At 37.2% G+C, this 16,274-nt stretch overlaps 1 protein-coding gene across 1 annotated transcript in view; it reads right to left on the bottom strand.

Moving 5' to 3' along the window:
• Nucleotides 1-3,813: 3,813 nt before the first annotated feature.
• The window catches only part of VIPR2 (vasoactive intestinal peptide receptor 2), a 60,300-nt gene continuing 47,839 nt past the window's right edge, over nt 3,814-16,274 (bottom strand). Inside the window, exons 9-13 of the mRNA XM_067292525.1 lie at nt 15,669-15,738; nt 10,171-10,262; nt 5,937-6,066; nt 5,809-5,850; nt 3,814-4,901 (exon numbers count right to left, since the gene is read on the bottom strand). Coding sequence (XP_067148626.1) covers nt 4,728-4,901; nt 5,809-5,850; nt 5,937-6,066; nt 10,171-10,262; nt 15,669-15,738 — 508 coding nt within the window. The 3' untranslated portion in view covers nt 3,814-4,727. The remainder of the gene's footprint in view (nt 4,902-5,808; nt 5,851-5,936; nt 6,067-10,170; nt 10,263-15,668; nt 15,739-16,274) is intronic.

Here is a 16,274-nt window from a genome sequence, read left to right as displayed (position 1 = left end):
ATGTTCTCCACATTGCTAAGGTTATTTTGCAAAGGAAATTCCAGACTCCTAGGCCAACATATTATAAAAAGATTTGAGTTCAGATGGCAGAGAAAATGCTGTTAATAATTGTACTGCATGTCATTTGCCAGTTCCTGGTCAGCAGTTAAAATGACCGGCTGAGCTGCAAGTGCAGTGAGATACATGGTTGACGGTGTATGTCGTACTGATGAGGGAGATACTGGAGTTCTTTGTTTCTTGTGGCCGAAGCCATTACAAATGGAAGAGGGCACAGGAGGCAATCAGGAAAAATATTTGAGAAAATGCCTTGCAATAAGAATTTCAGAAATTTGACATCTTTAGTTTCTCAGAGAGGGAATCAAGATGTGACTTCAACAGCAGGAGACTTCATATAAGGAAAATGTCTCATACTGAAGAGCACTTTGGTTTAGCAGATGATCCTTCTACAAAAGACAAAAAAACCAAACACCCAACCCAAAGCAAGAAACAACTGCTGAAAGCTGAATCCAGACAAATCCAAACAAGAAATGAGGCAACAGGGTCTACCATGGAAGGCATGGGACACCCTACCAAATGAACTTCACTGCCTGCATTTTAAATTACCCTGCATGTTTTGCTGCAGGATAACTTTGGCCAAGCCAAATTATTTGGCTTGAAACGGGATATCTGGGTATCATCTATCAGCCAGATAACCTAACGGTCTCCTCTAGCCATAAACTCTACAGAAGAGATTAAGCTTACCTAATTTTAGATAGAAAGTGAGAAGTGTAAGTACTAGCTAGCTATCCTGGGCTCATTTTACAGTAAGTAGAGAAAAACAGGTGTTTTGAGAGGATGATTCAGTTTACCTACCTTAGATGCCCCTCTGAAAATGGGATGAATCATCTTAAACTATAGACTGTTTCTCTGTGATGACTACAGAAGGTGCATGAAAGAGTCCGTAGCTCAAAAGCAGACATCTTTTAGGTGCCTAAATTAGGATAAGTGAATTTCATCAAGTTCACCAAGCATCTAGCTGAAATCGATTCTGCAGAGAAAAATTTAAGTCAACTAATGGAAGAATATATATATTTAGATTCCGGTCATGATTAGCAGCTGGGGAGTAATCTGTCATCATGTCTCTGTCACCATGTCTCCCACAGGCACCGGCAGGACACAGTGCTGATAAAAATCACTCACAATGAATGGTGCTGCCCCAGAGGCTGAAGGGAAGTGAAACCCTCCGATTAACCACACCATGAGAGTGGAGCCTATTACTGTTTTTGTTCAGGAATCTTACAGTACACGTGATGTACTACTGGCTTTTCAGCGGGGAAAAAAAAGCCAGGTTTCCTGCCCTGAAGACCTTACAACTCAATTTTGAACTTGACACAACCAAAGGGAGAAGGACTGTAAAGGAATAAGAAAAGGGAGAAGAAGTATGTGAAAGGCCATGGGGGAAAGCCCGTGGCCTGCCTTGATGCCTTTGCCTCCTCCCTTGACACTGCAAGCGCTAAGGGAGAGCGGCACTCAGGGATGCCAAAGGGCTAAATGATGCTTTCTTGCATTGTCTCTTTGACTCTTAGAGTCACCACAGCTCAATGCCAGACTGTTTATCTCCACAGTGTGGTGCAAAATGTAGAGACAAGGCCAGGAAAAGCTGTCCTGTTTCTGTATGTTGTAAAAATGCAAAACATTGCTCAAGAGCTGGATTCATCAAACTGATTTGCATTTTCTGCATAAATTTTAACATGATGTGTGTCTGTGTGTGCAAAGGCAGCTGAAAGTCAAACAGGCCTCGTGATGACGGGGTTGATGCTGGAACTTTGCATAAAATTCTTTGGAGATCAGAATTCTCTGGGAGTAAAAACTGAAGAGCACCGTGCCTTCTGGGCCTTAGCAGACTTGAAAATGCTTGTACAAAGCATTATGAAGTAAAGCTGTCTCAGAAAAAAATGTCATCTATTTTTAGATTCTATGATTTTTAACAGAGGGATGAGGCTTTACAAATTACTGCACTTTTCACTGGCTTGAAAGAAAAACATACGAAGCCTCTTGCTCCCTTGTGTGCCATTCTTCACTTGCCCATGCAGGCACTGAAATTGCAAGTTGTTTGAAAAATTAGTGAACCCAATTTTGTTCTACCAGTGGTGCTTCATTATCTCCTATGGCGCTACTTGCTACATGAACAGGAGGATACTGCTTGTCCAAATTTGGATTACAAGTCCAAATGCATCTTTGTCCTGCTAAAGAAACCTATGCTGTTTTGTTACACCTTAAAATCTATTCCCTCATTTACAATTTACTGTTTTATAATCCAGAAATCATTAAAATGCAGATTTTTCTCTGTGCTCATCTAATTAAAGCAAAGACAGTTTTCTCTAGGATACACAATGAATTCTAAACACATAATTGGCGATGCATCATGCAGAACAGGCTGATGGAACTGATTGCTTGAAACCTCTGTTTCTACACCACGATTCTCTGTTTGTTTCAACTCACTTGCAAAACATCTTTTGAACATAAAGATGAGTCCGTTTGAATGCTTGTCAAGTGTGCCTTTCTACTTTGGGGTTTTAGGGGAAAAAATTAAATTCTGAATTCAAAAACTATTGTCCAATATATCCAGATATGATCTAATTTTCAGGAAGCTGAGCAGTCCCAACGACACGTGAAGTAGCCTAAAGTGCACAAATGTATTTAATTTAGGAATAGCAGTAACGCCTCAAAAGCTCCAATGTGTCTTTATGTATTTGCAGTCAAGAGTTTGTTGTTAAGGTTGTGTGGAGACCCGGGAGAAATACTAAAAGTCAGCAATGGTTTCTAGGTCCAAACTCTTTGGGAATATTTAGTATATAAAGTTTAAATACAGGTGTATGGTCCTATCTGTTGACCCCACTGGGCAAGCTAGTTCACTCCAGGATCTCATAGTTACTTCACCAAGTGACAGCAGAAAACATTCGGAATGACTGGAGGTGACCGAGAGCTGCCTTAAAGTCAGATTTGGCAAAGTAAGAATTAAATGACTATTATTTAACTCAAATGATACCTATTACACAAAGGTAGGTGTTATGTAATATACATAGAGTTACCAGCTCTGTACTACTCATGTGACCATTAGGGCATTTACATCTTTGGTTTTACGTAACTTTGTATCACTCCAGGGTAATCTCATTAAAATAAATGGTGTTTGACTGATAAATACATAAAGCAAAACAGACCAAGAGGTGTACGGACACTTTGACAGCTGTCAGTAATATTCCTAGTACTGGCAATATTTTCAGGAATGTACATGTATGTCTGCCAAGGGATCCTCCTTGCTGCTATGCTCCCCCGTTCCTGGAAACGTTAGGGGCCTCGGACTCTGCTAGCTCCATACAATCTGTTATCTGAAATATTAGGGCAAATCTCTTTATGGATCCAGGGTACTCATGTAAATATATATTATTCACACTTACTATTTAGGGTGGACATGGTCAACTGTGACATGAGAAGTAAACATAACTGGATTTATTTCTTTTAAGATTGCAAATATTCTTTGTATATTTATAAGAACTTGTCAGTTCTATGTCTTTTTTTACAAAGTGACTACATAAGAGGCTTGATACTGCTGAAAATTCTTGCAATTTATGCCTTTTATGGTAATTTTTAGGGATTGTGTCTAATTTTTTTGCTGGACTCATGTCCAGGACTAAATTTTAAATCAGCTCAGACACAAAATGGAATTAAGCTAAAATATTTACATTATTCCTTAAATGGGAGTTGTAACTTTATTGCAATATTCTCTGTTTTAACTGTCAAGGACACAGCTCTAGAGACATATTTTAATGAAAATATTATATAAAAACAGTATTTTCAGTGGGTAATAGGCTATCCAAGGCTGTTTCTCCTATGCCAGACTGTTCCAGCAATAAAGCACCTCTTCAGAAATTGTTTAATATAAGATCAACACAAATCTCTTGCATTTTAAACAGAAGAGTATAACTGGTGACTACAATAGTGCTATGGGCAAATGATGATGTTTTAATCATAACTATTACAGTACGCTTTTCTATATGGACTGTAAAGATAGCCCTACTTTCTGCATCAAAACCTAAAAAACAGGCACTTTCGGGGGGGACAACAGAATAGGAATCAAGCTCTGTAGAAAGTCATCTCTGAATTGAATGAGGATTTATACAATTAGCCAAGAAGTTCTACTTTTTTTTTCCCTCTGTATAAATAATATTAATGATTTCCTGGATTACTGCACTATTCTCCCACTGTGGCTAATTATAGCCTTACATTTCTTTATTTTGCTTTTGTTTTCCATAATTAGTGCCTACATCCTTAAAGAAAGAAATATTACTTTAAGTATAAATCAAGTGTAAGGAATTTTCTTGCTTCCCATCTAAACTTTCATATGTACCAAAGCAGTCTGTACTGACGAGGGTACCGTTCAACTCATAGACAGATCGAAGGGGAAAGGAACCGCTAGAGTAAATTAAATTAATTTTTAAATAGTTACGGCTAGTATATGACAAGAGAACATCAGAATTAATATGAACAGCATTAAAAAAAAGCATAAAGCATCCATGGGGCAGGTGTCTCTGTTATTACCTGGTTGGCTGCACAAACCAATTTCCCAAATATCGATATGTAGAAAAGCAAAGCACTAAACTGTACATTTTAGAAAATATCACATCAAGCTGCGTAATGAATGATATATCCCACAGTTTTTTGTTTCATCTTTCGGGTGACCTAGCTGGTTATATCATGGTGGTCTCTGTCTGCATAAAAGACTGAGCCCGTGAATGCCGATGGAGCTGAGAAACACTTTCTGATCCATTTCGAGAAATCGAAGAGCTGTGGAGTCTGTAATCTCTGCCTGCTGTCTGCTTCCAGCACAGACTCCGCCATTTCCTCTTCAGCTCCCCTTGCACCTATGTTTAAAAGAAAATGCATGTGAATTGAAAACATTTTTTTTCACATGAGCAATGTTTCCACATTTATTGGCTGTCAAGTGGGGACCCCTGGGCATAACTTCTAACCAGTTTTTACAAAGATTATAAAATTGAGGCAAAGACTGCGTCTACACTGTGTTAGGAGAAACCCCAAGGCCACTCTCAAAATCAGATTTGAAGCATTTGTACTGAAAAAGAGGCAGCTGGTTAGTAGCTATTAATCGTATGTATTTGAAGCATAGAATCAAATGATTAGCCCAAGATCAGGCATCCCACAGATATCAAAGGCCAGAACAGCACTCCAAAGACCTGATTTCAATTCCCTGTGCAAGCAGATGTCTTCTTTGGGCAGATTCCTTCTGTCAGACACTGTATAATGTTTAAAGTATATTCTACTTTAAAAAGTGGCTGACATCAAGAGGAATTCCTTCCTTCTTCCTCATTTGAGATTAGGAAAGCTGCTATATGCTGAACATTTACGAGAGTCTGCTGCTGTTCTGGGGGTGAGATTCTTTCAGGAGATTACCCCTAAATACTTACAAAATGGTGTTTACAGTTTTGGACAAATTCCTAGACCTGCTGCACCTCAGTTGCACAATTTGCATTGATTGTAACAGGGCTAGAATTAGACCGCATTAAATAACAGAAGACACACTCACTGACATGCCCTCAGTTTGCAAGGAATTAGATTTCCTATAGCTCTTAACTCTCCACACAAATCCACTGATTTCTCCCATTGCATGCGCACTGCCACATATATATTCTATGAACTGGAATGCAAACATCTTTTAAAACAACTTCATGATACATAGTGTGGAATTATAGGGGCACTGTTATATTTATTGAAAATAAAAGTTACATCCTCAATAGGAAAGGGGAGACTTACTTCACTGTTCAAAAAGCAATACAGGACTGCAACAATCAATCCCTGGAAACAGACAATATTCATTAGTTAGAGCACAGTAGTAACCTGTGTCGCTAAAACTTTTTTTGAAGAAAAGCTTTAAAATTTACCTGAAAAGATCCCAAACACAACTCAAAAATTATTTTATAGTTATTGGAACTGCGGTCAGGAAATAGAGCAAATACTGTGTAGTGAACTCCAAATAATGGAATAAGCAACAACGTGGATTTTGCAAGTCTCCTAAGTAAATAAAAGAGAAAAAGATGGAGTTTAATGATAAGCCCCTTTTATTAAGATAAGTACCTGATGCAATGTTGTTTAGATAAACCACACATGACTTCAGATTTATAAACAGTTTTAGTAAGAGTCATTCATATATATTGAAAATTGTTTTCCTTTCAAGCTTGCTAGGAGATTAGCCACACAGCAGCCCTACAAATTAATGTGTGTAATTCCATGTTACACTTGATCTTGCTGACCTAGCCCTATCCCAAAAGCCAGTAAAAAGCTGCAGGGCCTCTCTAAACCAAAAGACCTTTTTTCAGCTGGCCTCTGGACAGCAGCAGGGTGTGGGATCTGTGCCCTGCTATGTATCTTTGACACAAAGCCAGGGCCCAGCCCGTTTTCATGTCACACTTTTTGGGGGTGAGGGAGCTAATTGTGATATTCCACAGGGCCACGTTCTACAAAGCGTCGCTAGCTGCCATCAGGTCTATTAGGATACTTTTTAAGTATAAAGGGTGCAGAGTAGAAAGGAATATTTCCTTCCTGCAAAATCACACAAACAGTTCCTCTTTTAAGTAAGGTACAATCTATGTCTTGAAGTTATTACACCAGTGTTCATGTCCTCTAAATTTGCAATCGTATGGTTAGCCTGTACATTTCATACAGACGGTGTGTACACAATATCTATGTCATGCCATCAACAATAATACCAACTATGAGATTGTCATCAGCAGTTTTAGGTTTACCCCCAAATCCTAAAAGCTCATAACTATAGTGATGGTATTAAGCATATAACCGTAATTAATTTAAAATTTCATCAATTATGCAATACAATTTAGCACAAGTTAAGGAAAAGGTAATTTTAAATTATTAAGCAGAACAGTTTTGACAAACTGCCTGTGAAACTATTGAAAAGATGAATTGCTAATTATCCCTTATCTGTCACTCATTTCACTTTAATAAGATCAGTTTTATATATTATACAGGGCCAGTCATGCACGATTCTAGATGTCTGGTATCAGATAAAATGCAAGAATTTAGCATGTTGAGTCCCATAATTTATTACTGTCTTGATGAATATAACTTGATTCAACAACAAAAGGAAGCTGTTTTGAAGCAACATATTTTAACACAAAAATCAAGGTATTTCAAACAGTTTTATTTTTTCTGTGTCCTCGTGGCCTTCCTTTACTCATAATGTCTCAGAGGCTGCATCTGCTTATGTGGAAATAATCATTTCTGACAGCAAAGTTTCTCAATAATAGTAAAACCCTCACACCTAAAGGTGATATCAGTAAGTGAGAGAAATAGGCTTTCCTTGGCAAAAGAAATTCACTGTAAAAATTTACAACTGGAGGAGATGATGTTGGCAGCAAATTTCCTGGTTTCCCAAGTGAAGTAAAAAATTGATTTCTTTTTCAGCTTAACCTTTCCCACTGCAAAAGTAAAATGAAGAACAAAAAGTAGGGAACCAGGTACAGGCAGATGGGAGAGAGGAAGAAAAGAAAAATGGTGACTTGCATGAGTACTATTCATTTTAGTCTCATATCTCACTTTCTTGTTTTAACAATTTTTGACTAGCTGATGCTACTTTCTCTACATTGCACTTACATTTTAATCAAGGAAAGAGCCAGACAAAAATAGCCGCTGCCTTTTTTTTTTTTTAAGAAAATACATTTGCATTTTGAAAAATGAACCTTCCAGACCTTTAATTTGCTCTGCAGAAGCAGTATTTCTTGAGGAGGTTAATCTACTGCTCCCATGGGCATCTGCTAAACACCATCCAATACAAACTTAATCAGGCAATCAAACGCTAAAAGCAAAGAATTTAGAGTGCTGAACAGTGAAGAACAAGGTTGCTAATACTGAACATTTTTATACCATGAAGCTCTACAGTAAACTGTGGAAAATGATGGGCCTGATATGAAGGGAATGCCTCATTTTCATCAAATACATAAATACCACAGGGAAACAAAGAAAAGTTCCTGTCACAAGATGTAAACTTCAGCAGATTTCCTGCCCATATGTCAGATATTGTGCTAAATAATAATGTGGTGACTGTGTAATTTCAGCTAGGTTGATTTTGTTCTCCCACATATTCAATTAATTCAAACAGCAAACACAAAAGAAATCATGCATCTCTCTGAAGTCCAGCCCTATGTCAATCTGGTGGTACCCACTTTTCATTGATGCATCAAAATCCTTCACTTTTTGATTATACAGCAAGTTATCTGTCTGTAAGTGGATTTATGTATTATAACGGGACTAGGAAAGTGTGTGACTTCCAAGGAATGAATATTTAATGCAGATGTTTCCAGCGTGCTTGCACCTTTGTGCTGAAGTCTTCCCTCACTCTGAACCCCAGGAACCTGTTCTTTGTTCCCCCTTCCAGTGGTATGGCGGCTGCCAAGATCACATCAGTAATGTGACATGGTACACCAAAAGTTTAAATGCCCACAGGGTGTACAGAACATTAACAGGTCACAAAGGTAGCAGCCTGCTGTGAATGTCCCACGTTCAATGTCCCTAGACACATCAGATTTCCAGGAAATGCATGCAGTTCTTATATGGGTCACTGGACTTAGGTTTGCTTCACTGCTATGATAGTCAGTATATGTAGATACAGTCACCCATCTCCAGCCTGGAGGACCGGTGAGTTAAAGATCATGGCCTAACGTGGTAGCACAACACAGCTGGAAAGTCTGCAATTTTTAAGTTACTACACTATGTTTCGAAGACCCAATATATTCTATTAATACAAGTACAGCTCCACTAAAATTTACTTTGAGATAAATCAATACACTGGTACGACTGTACTTGTAAACTAAAGCCACTTTGAAGCAATTTAACTGAACAGTATAAAATCACTCCTTGATGCTGCTTAAGGGCTTGCAGAAGATTTATGGTTGATTTTTGCAAAAATTACAGAATGTTTCATTTTTCATTTGTGGACACTGTAGGAGAAGTTTCATAATCTGCTCTAGTCCTCAGCTGTCTTAAGAGCTCTGAGATGTAATAATACAGCATCAAATATGTCACATCATTGTTTCTAAGATACATAGGGTACTAGATCTCCTGAGTTTAAAGATTTTTTTTTATTCCAGGACCTCATGTTTCATCTGCTTTTATGAAAGGAATTCAGTATTTTTTAAATGAGGAAAAGAGGTATTATCCAGGAGCCCATTTTCAAAGGTCCCTCAGGGCATTGCTTTGAATTTTCAGTGTTCATGGTAGTTTTGTCATTTATATATTATTTTAACATCCTAAAGTGTCCAACACAGTGTCTACATCTGGGCTTTAAAATAAGACATAGTACAACAGAGACTTGATCTAGATTGCAGTATGCAGCAGCTATTACAATAAATGATCATAAATGACATGATAATATAATAAGGAACAAATTCAGTTTTAGCAATGTGTTTAAATTCCAGCCCCCTACATTCACTGATGATGAAGCTTTGCAAATAATTGATTTAATGGTCAAGCCAAAAAACATTAAAAAAGGAAAGTCTAAATAGAAAACAAGTTGATCTAAATTTGAAACTCTTATTTTTATCTGGAAAAATAATATAAGATGCTATTTTAGATCAACATAAAACATCATATTTTACTTGGGGACAAACCCATCCCTTTGGCTTTTTTTTTATTTTTTCAGGGCTAGCTTCCTTCCTTCCTTCTTAAAAGAAATGTAAATACTACAACCAAAGGGGTTTGGAAATGAAAAAACAAAAAATTTTGTTTTTAAGTAGATTGAAGCAAAGCATTTTGACCTGGAAACTGTTTCTGTGTTGAAACAAAATACTTAGACATTAAAAAAAAAGATACTCCTCCCATATTTTGCATCAACATACTCATTCATGGAATTCAACTCATTTCAGGAATAGCTTGTTGGTCTTCATGAATTGCTTATTTTTCACTGAATTTACTGTTTGACAAAATTTATGTTCGTCTCTATTTCAGCATAATGTTAAGATCTTTATTAAACCACATCTAAAAATAGATGCTTTGGAACTAAATGCAATTACAGTATCATACCAGTTGTTGGCAGCAGGCTTCAGCAGAGTAAATCTTATAGAGATTATTTTGGTTCCGTATATAATGTCTAAAAATATGACTCACTTGTACTGTGACTGGTCATTTCCTCCAACATCAGGAGATCTTAATTTCTGCAGTAAGATTCTTATAATACTAATGAAAAGTATAAAATTCACCTGCAAAAAAAAAAAAAAATAGAGATTTCTGACTTCTCAGTTGAATATGCAGCACAAGGAAATGTTAATCAAGTGACACTAATCAACTCATCAGTGAGCTTTGTGAGTGAGCCAGAACACATTAAGCTTTACACTGTCAAATCTATTGTCTGTTTTCTGCCTCACTAACAGTTACACCCAGTGCACCTCTGCAGGGCCACAAGTGCTAGCCTGGCTGACAAAAGCCTTTGAAAGTCCCAATTGTCAGCAATCCCTTTTTCCCAAATCTCAGTTGCAGACAGGATTCCTGGCATGATGGGATATTGGACATGAATTGGTGCATTGTACTAAATTCTTGTGTGGATTCACCACTGGAAGCCCAAAGGATAATGTGAATTCTATACACAGTTTTGACTCTCTCTAACCCTTCACCTTGACTTTTAATATTTTTTCTCCGGATTAGCAGAGAGAAGATTGTTGCATTGGTGATCTGTCCACTCCTGTCAAGCATGGAGAGGGCCTTTCCCATGCATCACTCTGTCTGTCTTGGGTAATGATGCAGATATTAGCTCTGAAGCATCTGAATCCTGGCAATCTAACATTTTATTCTCATAGCAGCCCTCTGAGACAGAACAATACTATTATTATCTTATTTCATAGATAGGGATTGGAGATGCTTAGATAAACAAGGCATAAATTGGAGTTATGATCAGATCCTGATCAGTCTAGGAAATTCAATACTGAAACTCAGGAGATCTCAAATCTGACTCCCATAATATCTCTGTCTTTGGCTTTTGGCATCTTGTGATCACCAGCTATTCTGGTACTGGCTTGTCTTCTGTGGTCTAGAAAGTACTCTGCACATTAAAAGCAGTGCAATATTGAGGTGATGAAACATTCTCAATCCATTACACCTTCACAGCAGCAATGTGAGCTAACTAAAAACAGGACTACATAAACAGCTGCATTAAATGCACGTTTTAGAAGAAATCCATCTAGAAAAAGATTTCTATCACTGTGAGAACAAACATTATATACTTTTTAACTAAACCTGATCCCAAAGCTCAAAGGCTGGGTACCTAACCAGAAAGTGCTTGCCTCACTGCTATAAATCTTTGGTCTCTCTCTGCCTTGATTTATTGCTGTAACTCTTTGTTCAATCTTAACAATTTGACAGTAAGCTCTTCAAGTTGAATGACTTCCTGTGCCTTCTCTGAAATACCCAGTACAATTTGTGGTGCGAATAAGTAAGTTATGATCATAACAACTGCACTTTCCTCTGTACTTCTTATTTGCTTTAGAGAGACAGGTGATGGGAAGTGACAGGGACTGACAGATAGTGATTAAATTAAAAATTAGGAATATTAAAATGATTTTTTTGAAAAAAAAAGAATAAAAAAGAAAATACTAGAAAATACCAGTCTTCACTGAAGTAAACCCACATTTTGCTAGCAGATGATGAATTTGAAGTTTTACTTCCTGCAAGTCTCCCCAAGAAGTAATTTGTAGAAGTCAGTATACTTTCTGATGGCTTTGTATCTACAAGCTAATTTATCATAGCAGAATAAACAGATCAAGTGATATACATTAGTAGGGTACATACACGGGAGCTAGTATCAGTGGACAAGGAGAACTTCCATTCCACTGTATATTTGCTAGCCACAAAATAGGAGAATGAAAAATCTTTACTCTGTATTTGCACAGGGGTTAGCAGAATAGCTTCTTGTTCTTGACAGCCCCCCACCTAGTTTCTGCTGTAATAGAATAAGTTGTCATCCTTTTGGTTTCTGAGGCATCAACTCATGCAAAACTAGACTCAAGTAACTCATTCTGGACTGTCATTCACATATTACATTTAAGTCTGTTTTAAAACAAGTCTATTTTTCTCTGTAAGCACAATCTTAGATTAATGAAAAACATGCATTCTTCTTGGAGTTTGTAAGTAACTTTCCTTGGCACGACTGAGCTTGTAAATCCAGCCAGAGGAAACTGGGTGTTAGGATCTGAAGGTGGAAATTGCCACTGAATTACTATAGTAGAGCAAATAAACTTCTATAAGATTTTAATATAAGATATTATTGATCATTTGTTAAAATCCTTTAAAGTATATATCTGATTTAGAATAACATATTTCAGCAAAACATGAAACAAGCAGTGACCTGGGATTTTACTTTTAGTATTGTAGCTTTTCAGTCCCATAAAATCCTTTGAGTATAATTTCTTTAAATAGAATAGAACATGTATATCGTTGAATGAAAAATCTAAGAACAGTAAAATGAGAAAATAATGTGAATGCAGAGAAACTGCAAGACCAAGGGAAAGTTACAACAAATGATAGCTCTTTAGTGGAGTAACATTAAGATGTGGTGATGACTTTTTTTACTAGCTGACTTGTTCTGACAATAAGTTTTCGAGTCTAAGCACATTGCCTAAGCATGTATCATTTAAACTGTCTTCATGTTGCTTCTTTCTTGCTAGTCACTTATACTAGCTGCAATGTGAAATAACAAGATGAACATTTCTCAGTTACTTTGATGTGACAAAAGTACTGTTTCCACCTGAACACCCTCTCCCCCTTAATGAGAGCAGTTTATGTAAGTGCACGTACAGAGAAGGCAGCTGTGGAGGCATTTGCCAAATGGAGAATATGGGTGATACTCCAAAGCAAGTGCTTGGAATAGTACACCTCCAATTAAAGAACTCTGAAATGTGTACAGCATGAAGCGGGGAAGTCTGCCAAATCACTTTTCTCAGGCCAAAACTGTTCAGAGGAGATGTCGGGGAAGGCCTCTGATGCACTGAGTTAACTGAAGCCATTCCCACTTTCAGAAGAGACTTCAGAAATTGCTCTGTCAATGCTATTTACTGTTTGATAATAACATTTTAGATAATATACTCTCTAACCTGCTAAAATGTTTGGAGGTAACACAGAAATCAATGGAAGAGAGTGCATATGGCATGAAGACCGAGTGGACTTCCTGTCAAATCCAATGCAGTCAAACCACTGTTCCTTAAAAACCTCCATTTTATTTCCTCCTTCTTTCAACAGTATATTCATGACATCATCCTCACAAAAAGCTCAAATCTACCCTTTTTTGTATTGCAGTCTTCCTCTTGCTCTTACAGATTTTCAGTATCATTCTCACTCCAGGCTTTCTTTCATGCCATTGCATAGGACAGTCCACAGCAGTTCTCAACTCATGTGTTCTACTTTCCCTCATTCTTCCGAAATCTAGCTTCTGTCAGTTTTCCTGTGTTCACCTTCTCATTGAGTACCTACACATAGGTCTTCGTCCTTCCTAATGCTGAAGTCATTTGTTAGAGCTGATCATCCTTGTCACCACTCTCTGCAATTTTTCTAGTCCTATTATATTCTCTAGAATAGACTGAAGGCACTGTGCAAGTGAGTATGATGGAGGTACATCATATATTTATACAGAGACAACATGATTCTTTCTCAACTCCTATCCAAATGACTTGCAATGATCTATTTTCATTGTTGAATATCAGGCAGCATGGAGCTCATTATTCCCAGATTGAATCTTTGGATTTATTTTTCCCAGAAGGATATATCGTGATTATCACTGTGCATGTGCATTGAAAATTATTTTCTCATGAATGCAGTATTTTTTAATCATGAACACTCAATTTTATGTCACATTTCACTGGCTGGCTACTCTTACTCTGTGAATGTACATTCTACTTTGCACAGCAGTAAACTTGCATGGCGTCTCAAACGCCACAATGAATGTGATGACTGTAGCCTGATGCTCCAAAAAACTACATTACCTATGTGGCAGGAAAGGGCTGCTTACAGATTTATCATTGTTTTATATAACCTCCTGTACTTTTGAATTCTCCTTTCACAGCTTAACTTTCCAAATGCAAAATATAGTTGATCAAACAACTGGGGAATCATCTAATCTGAGAAGTGATTTGATATGCACCATAAGCTGCAGAATCATGTGGCCATCTTTTGTTGCTCTCATCCCTAGAACATGCTGCTTAAGAGAAGAAACATCTCTGGAAGGAGAGAGCAGATCCTAAACATGTGCAACTGGCAAGCCATAAAAGGTCATTTGCAAAACATTTCCTTATGTCTTACAGTTCCATTGTATTAAACCAAAAATAGAACCAGAAAAAAAAGAGCATGGCTGTTCTTTGGCTGACCTCAGAGAGTGATTCTGGTCCATGTTTTGATATACTGGACTTTTGCTGATTGTCCTCTACTACATTTTCTTAACTCCCAACCCCCTTTCAAGTCTTTGCTAAGATCCAGCTGGAATTCAAGTCTGCCAATGAACAGACTGTCTCCATGTCTAGGACTTCTTTGGAGAAGCACTGCTTTCCAGCACACAAAGTCTACTAGATAGCTGTTGAAATTGAAGATCCAGAGAATAGGCATAAATCTTCCTGTAAACACCAGGTGGTTGTTTTGCTTTCATCATTTATCATATTTTCTTCATTCTGGACCATCCCACATTCTCCAGCTCCTTTAGGTGTGTGTCCCCTCTTCATGCTGTAGCTCTGTTTCATGCCCATTTCTTCATATAATAAAAGACTTTTTCTGTGAGTCCTTACCTTGTGTCAGTTCATACACATGCCATATCCTACTCTGCTCTCTCTTTAAACTTTGTAGAATTCACTCTGACGAAGAGGATATGAAGTTCTTTCCAAATAATTTTCGGCATGCTTTTTACACAAGCATGTAGTAAAAGGCAACCCCAAGTATAAGTGCTGGGCTGACCTGGACTCTCTTGAAATCCTGTGTAACCTAACAATGCACAAACTTTTCTGACTAAAGTGTAGAAAGACCAGAACAAATGTATCTAAAATATATTAATTTGAACTGTGACTGCTTTCACAAATGGACATATAACCATAGTATATTATGCCTAATGTTAAGTACACATTTATGTCAATGAACAGGAATTATGCTACTCCAGTAATTCTGATGAGCTCCACACAGGAAAAACCCAATGAAACATGCTCAAATGCTTGAAAGTACTTCATGTTCAATATATATTACAGAAGGTTATCAATTAAAGAGGGATATACACAGCTGTAATTTTTTATGGCTGCAATAATATCAGATTCTCAATTGCAGTGCTATCTGTTTACAAGTAAAATCAAATCTTCAATTCATTGAAAAGTGTAATCAGATTTTTGCTTCCCCCAGGCAGGGGAGATTTTTAAGAAAAAACAACACACAAATAAAAGCAACTGTTCATTTAATAGGAGGCAGATAAATTTTGAAGTCAACAGATTTTAATGGGCTTGGCATCTGTTTAAAATTTCTCCTACAGCATAATTTCTTTTCATTAAAACAGAATTCTTGTCTGTCTGTAAATAGCAGTAAAGAATAATGGCTATATGCACTGCACAGTGCAGAACTGATGTATAATTCATGCTTCAAAGTTTACTTACTATAATAGAAATTAAAATTGGTATTCGTATAACCCACCAGGGACCACCATGCTCATTTGTATCCCAGCAACTATAAAAAACAAAAGGGAAAATGATGTTACCATTAATTTCATCTAGCAAGCAAAACCTGTGAAGAGAAGTACTTTGGATATACAGCTGAAAGCACACTAAAATAATGCCTAGATTTCACTGTTTAATTTTTTCCTGCTTTTACTTTTTACTTCCGTGGCTTTAATATGCATATTTAAATCAGCTAAAACACTAGGCACACTAGGCTAGCGCTAGAAATAATGGGGGACATTGCCCCTTAGGGGCTCCAAGTTTAGTTTCACTTTGTGTCAAGGCACTTTTCCAAAAAGCACTTAACAACAGCCTGTGGGTAGCAGGAAGATCTAAAGCAACTGACAGATACAATTGAAATGACATAATTTCCTTGTGGGGTATTTAGGTTATGGATGGCTGGAACTGGCTTAGGAAAATGTGAGACTGAACCTGAAACTTTGTCTGAAAAACTGGAAATTTAATTTTCACTGTGGGCTAAGTAATTCTAGCCTGAATACTCTGAGAATAGATGCTCTGAATGATTAACTTTAAACAAGAACAATA

This window comes from Apteryx mantelli, chromosome 2 (genome assembly GCF_036417845.1).
Source record: "Apteryx mantelli isolate bAptMan1 chromosome 2, bAptMan1.hap1, whole genome shotgun sequence".
NCBI classification, from domain to species: Eukaryota; Metazoa; Chordata; class Aves; order Apterygiformes; family Apterygidae; genus Apteryx; species Apteryx mantelli.
This window is presented reverse-complemented; position numbering and strand designations above follow the sequence as displayed.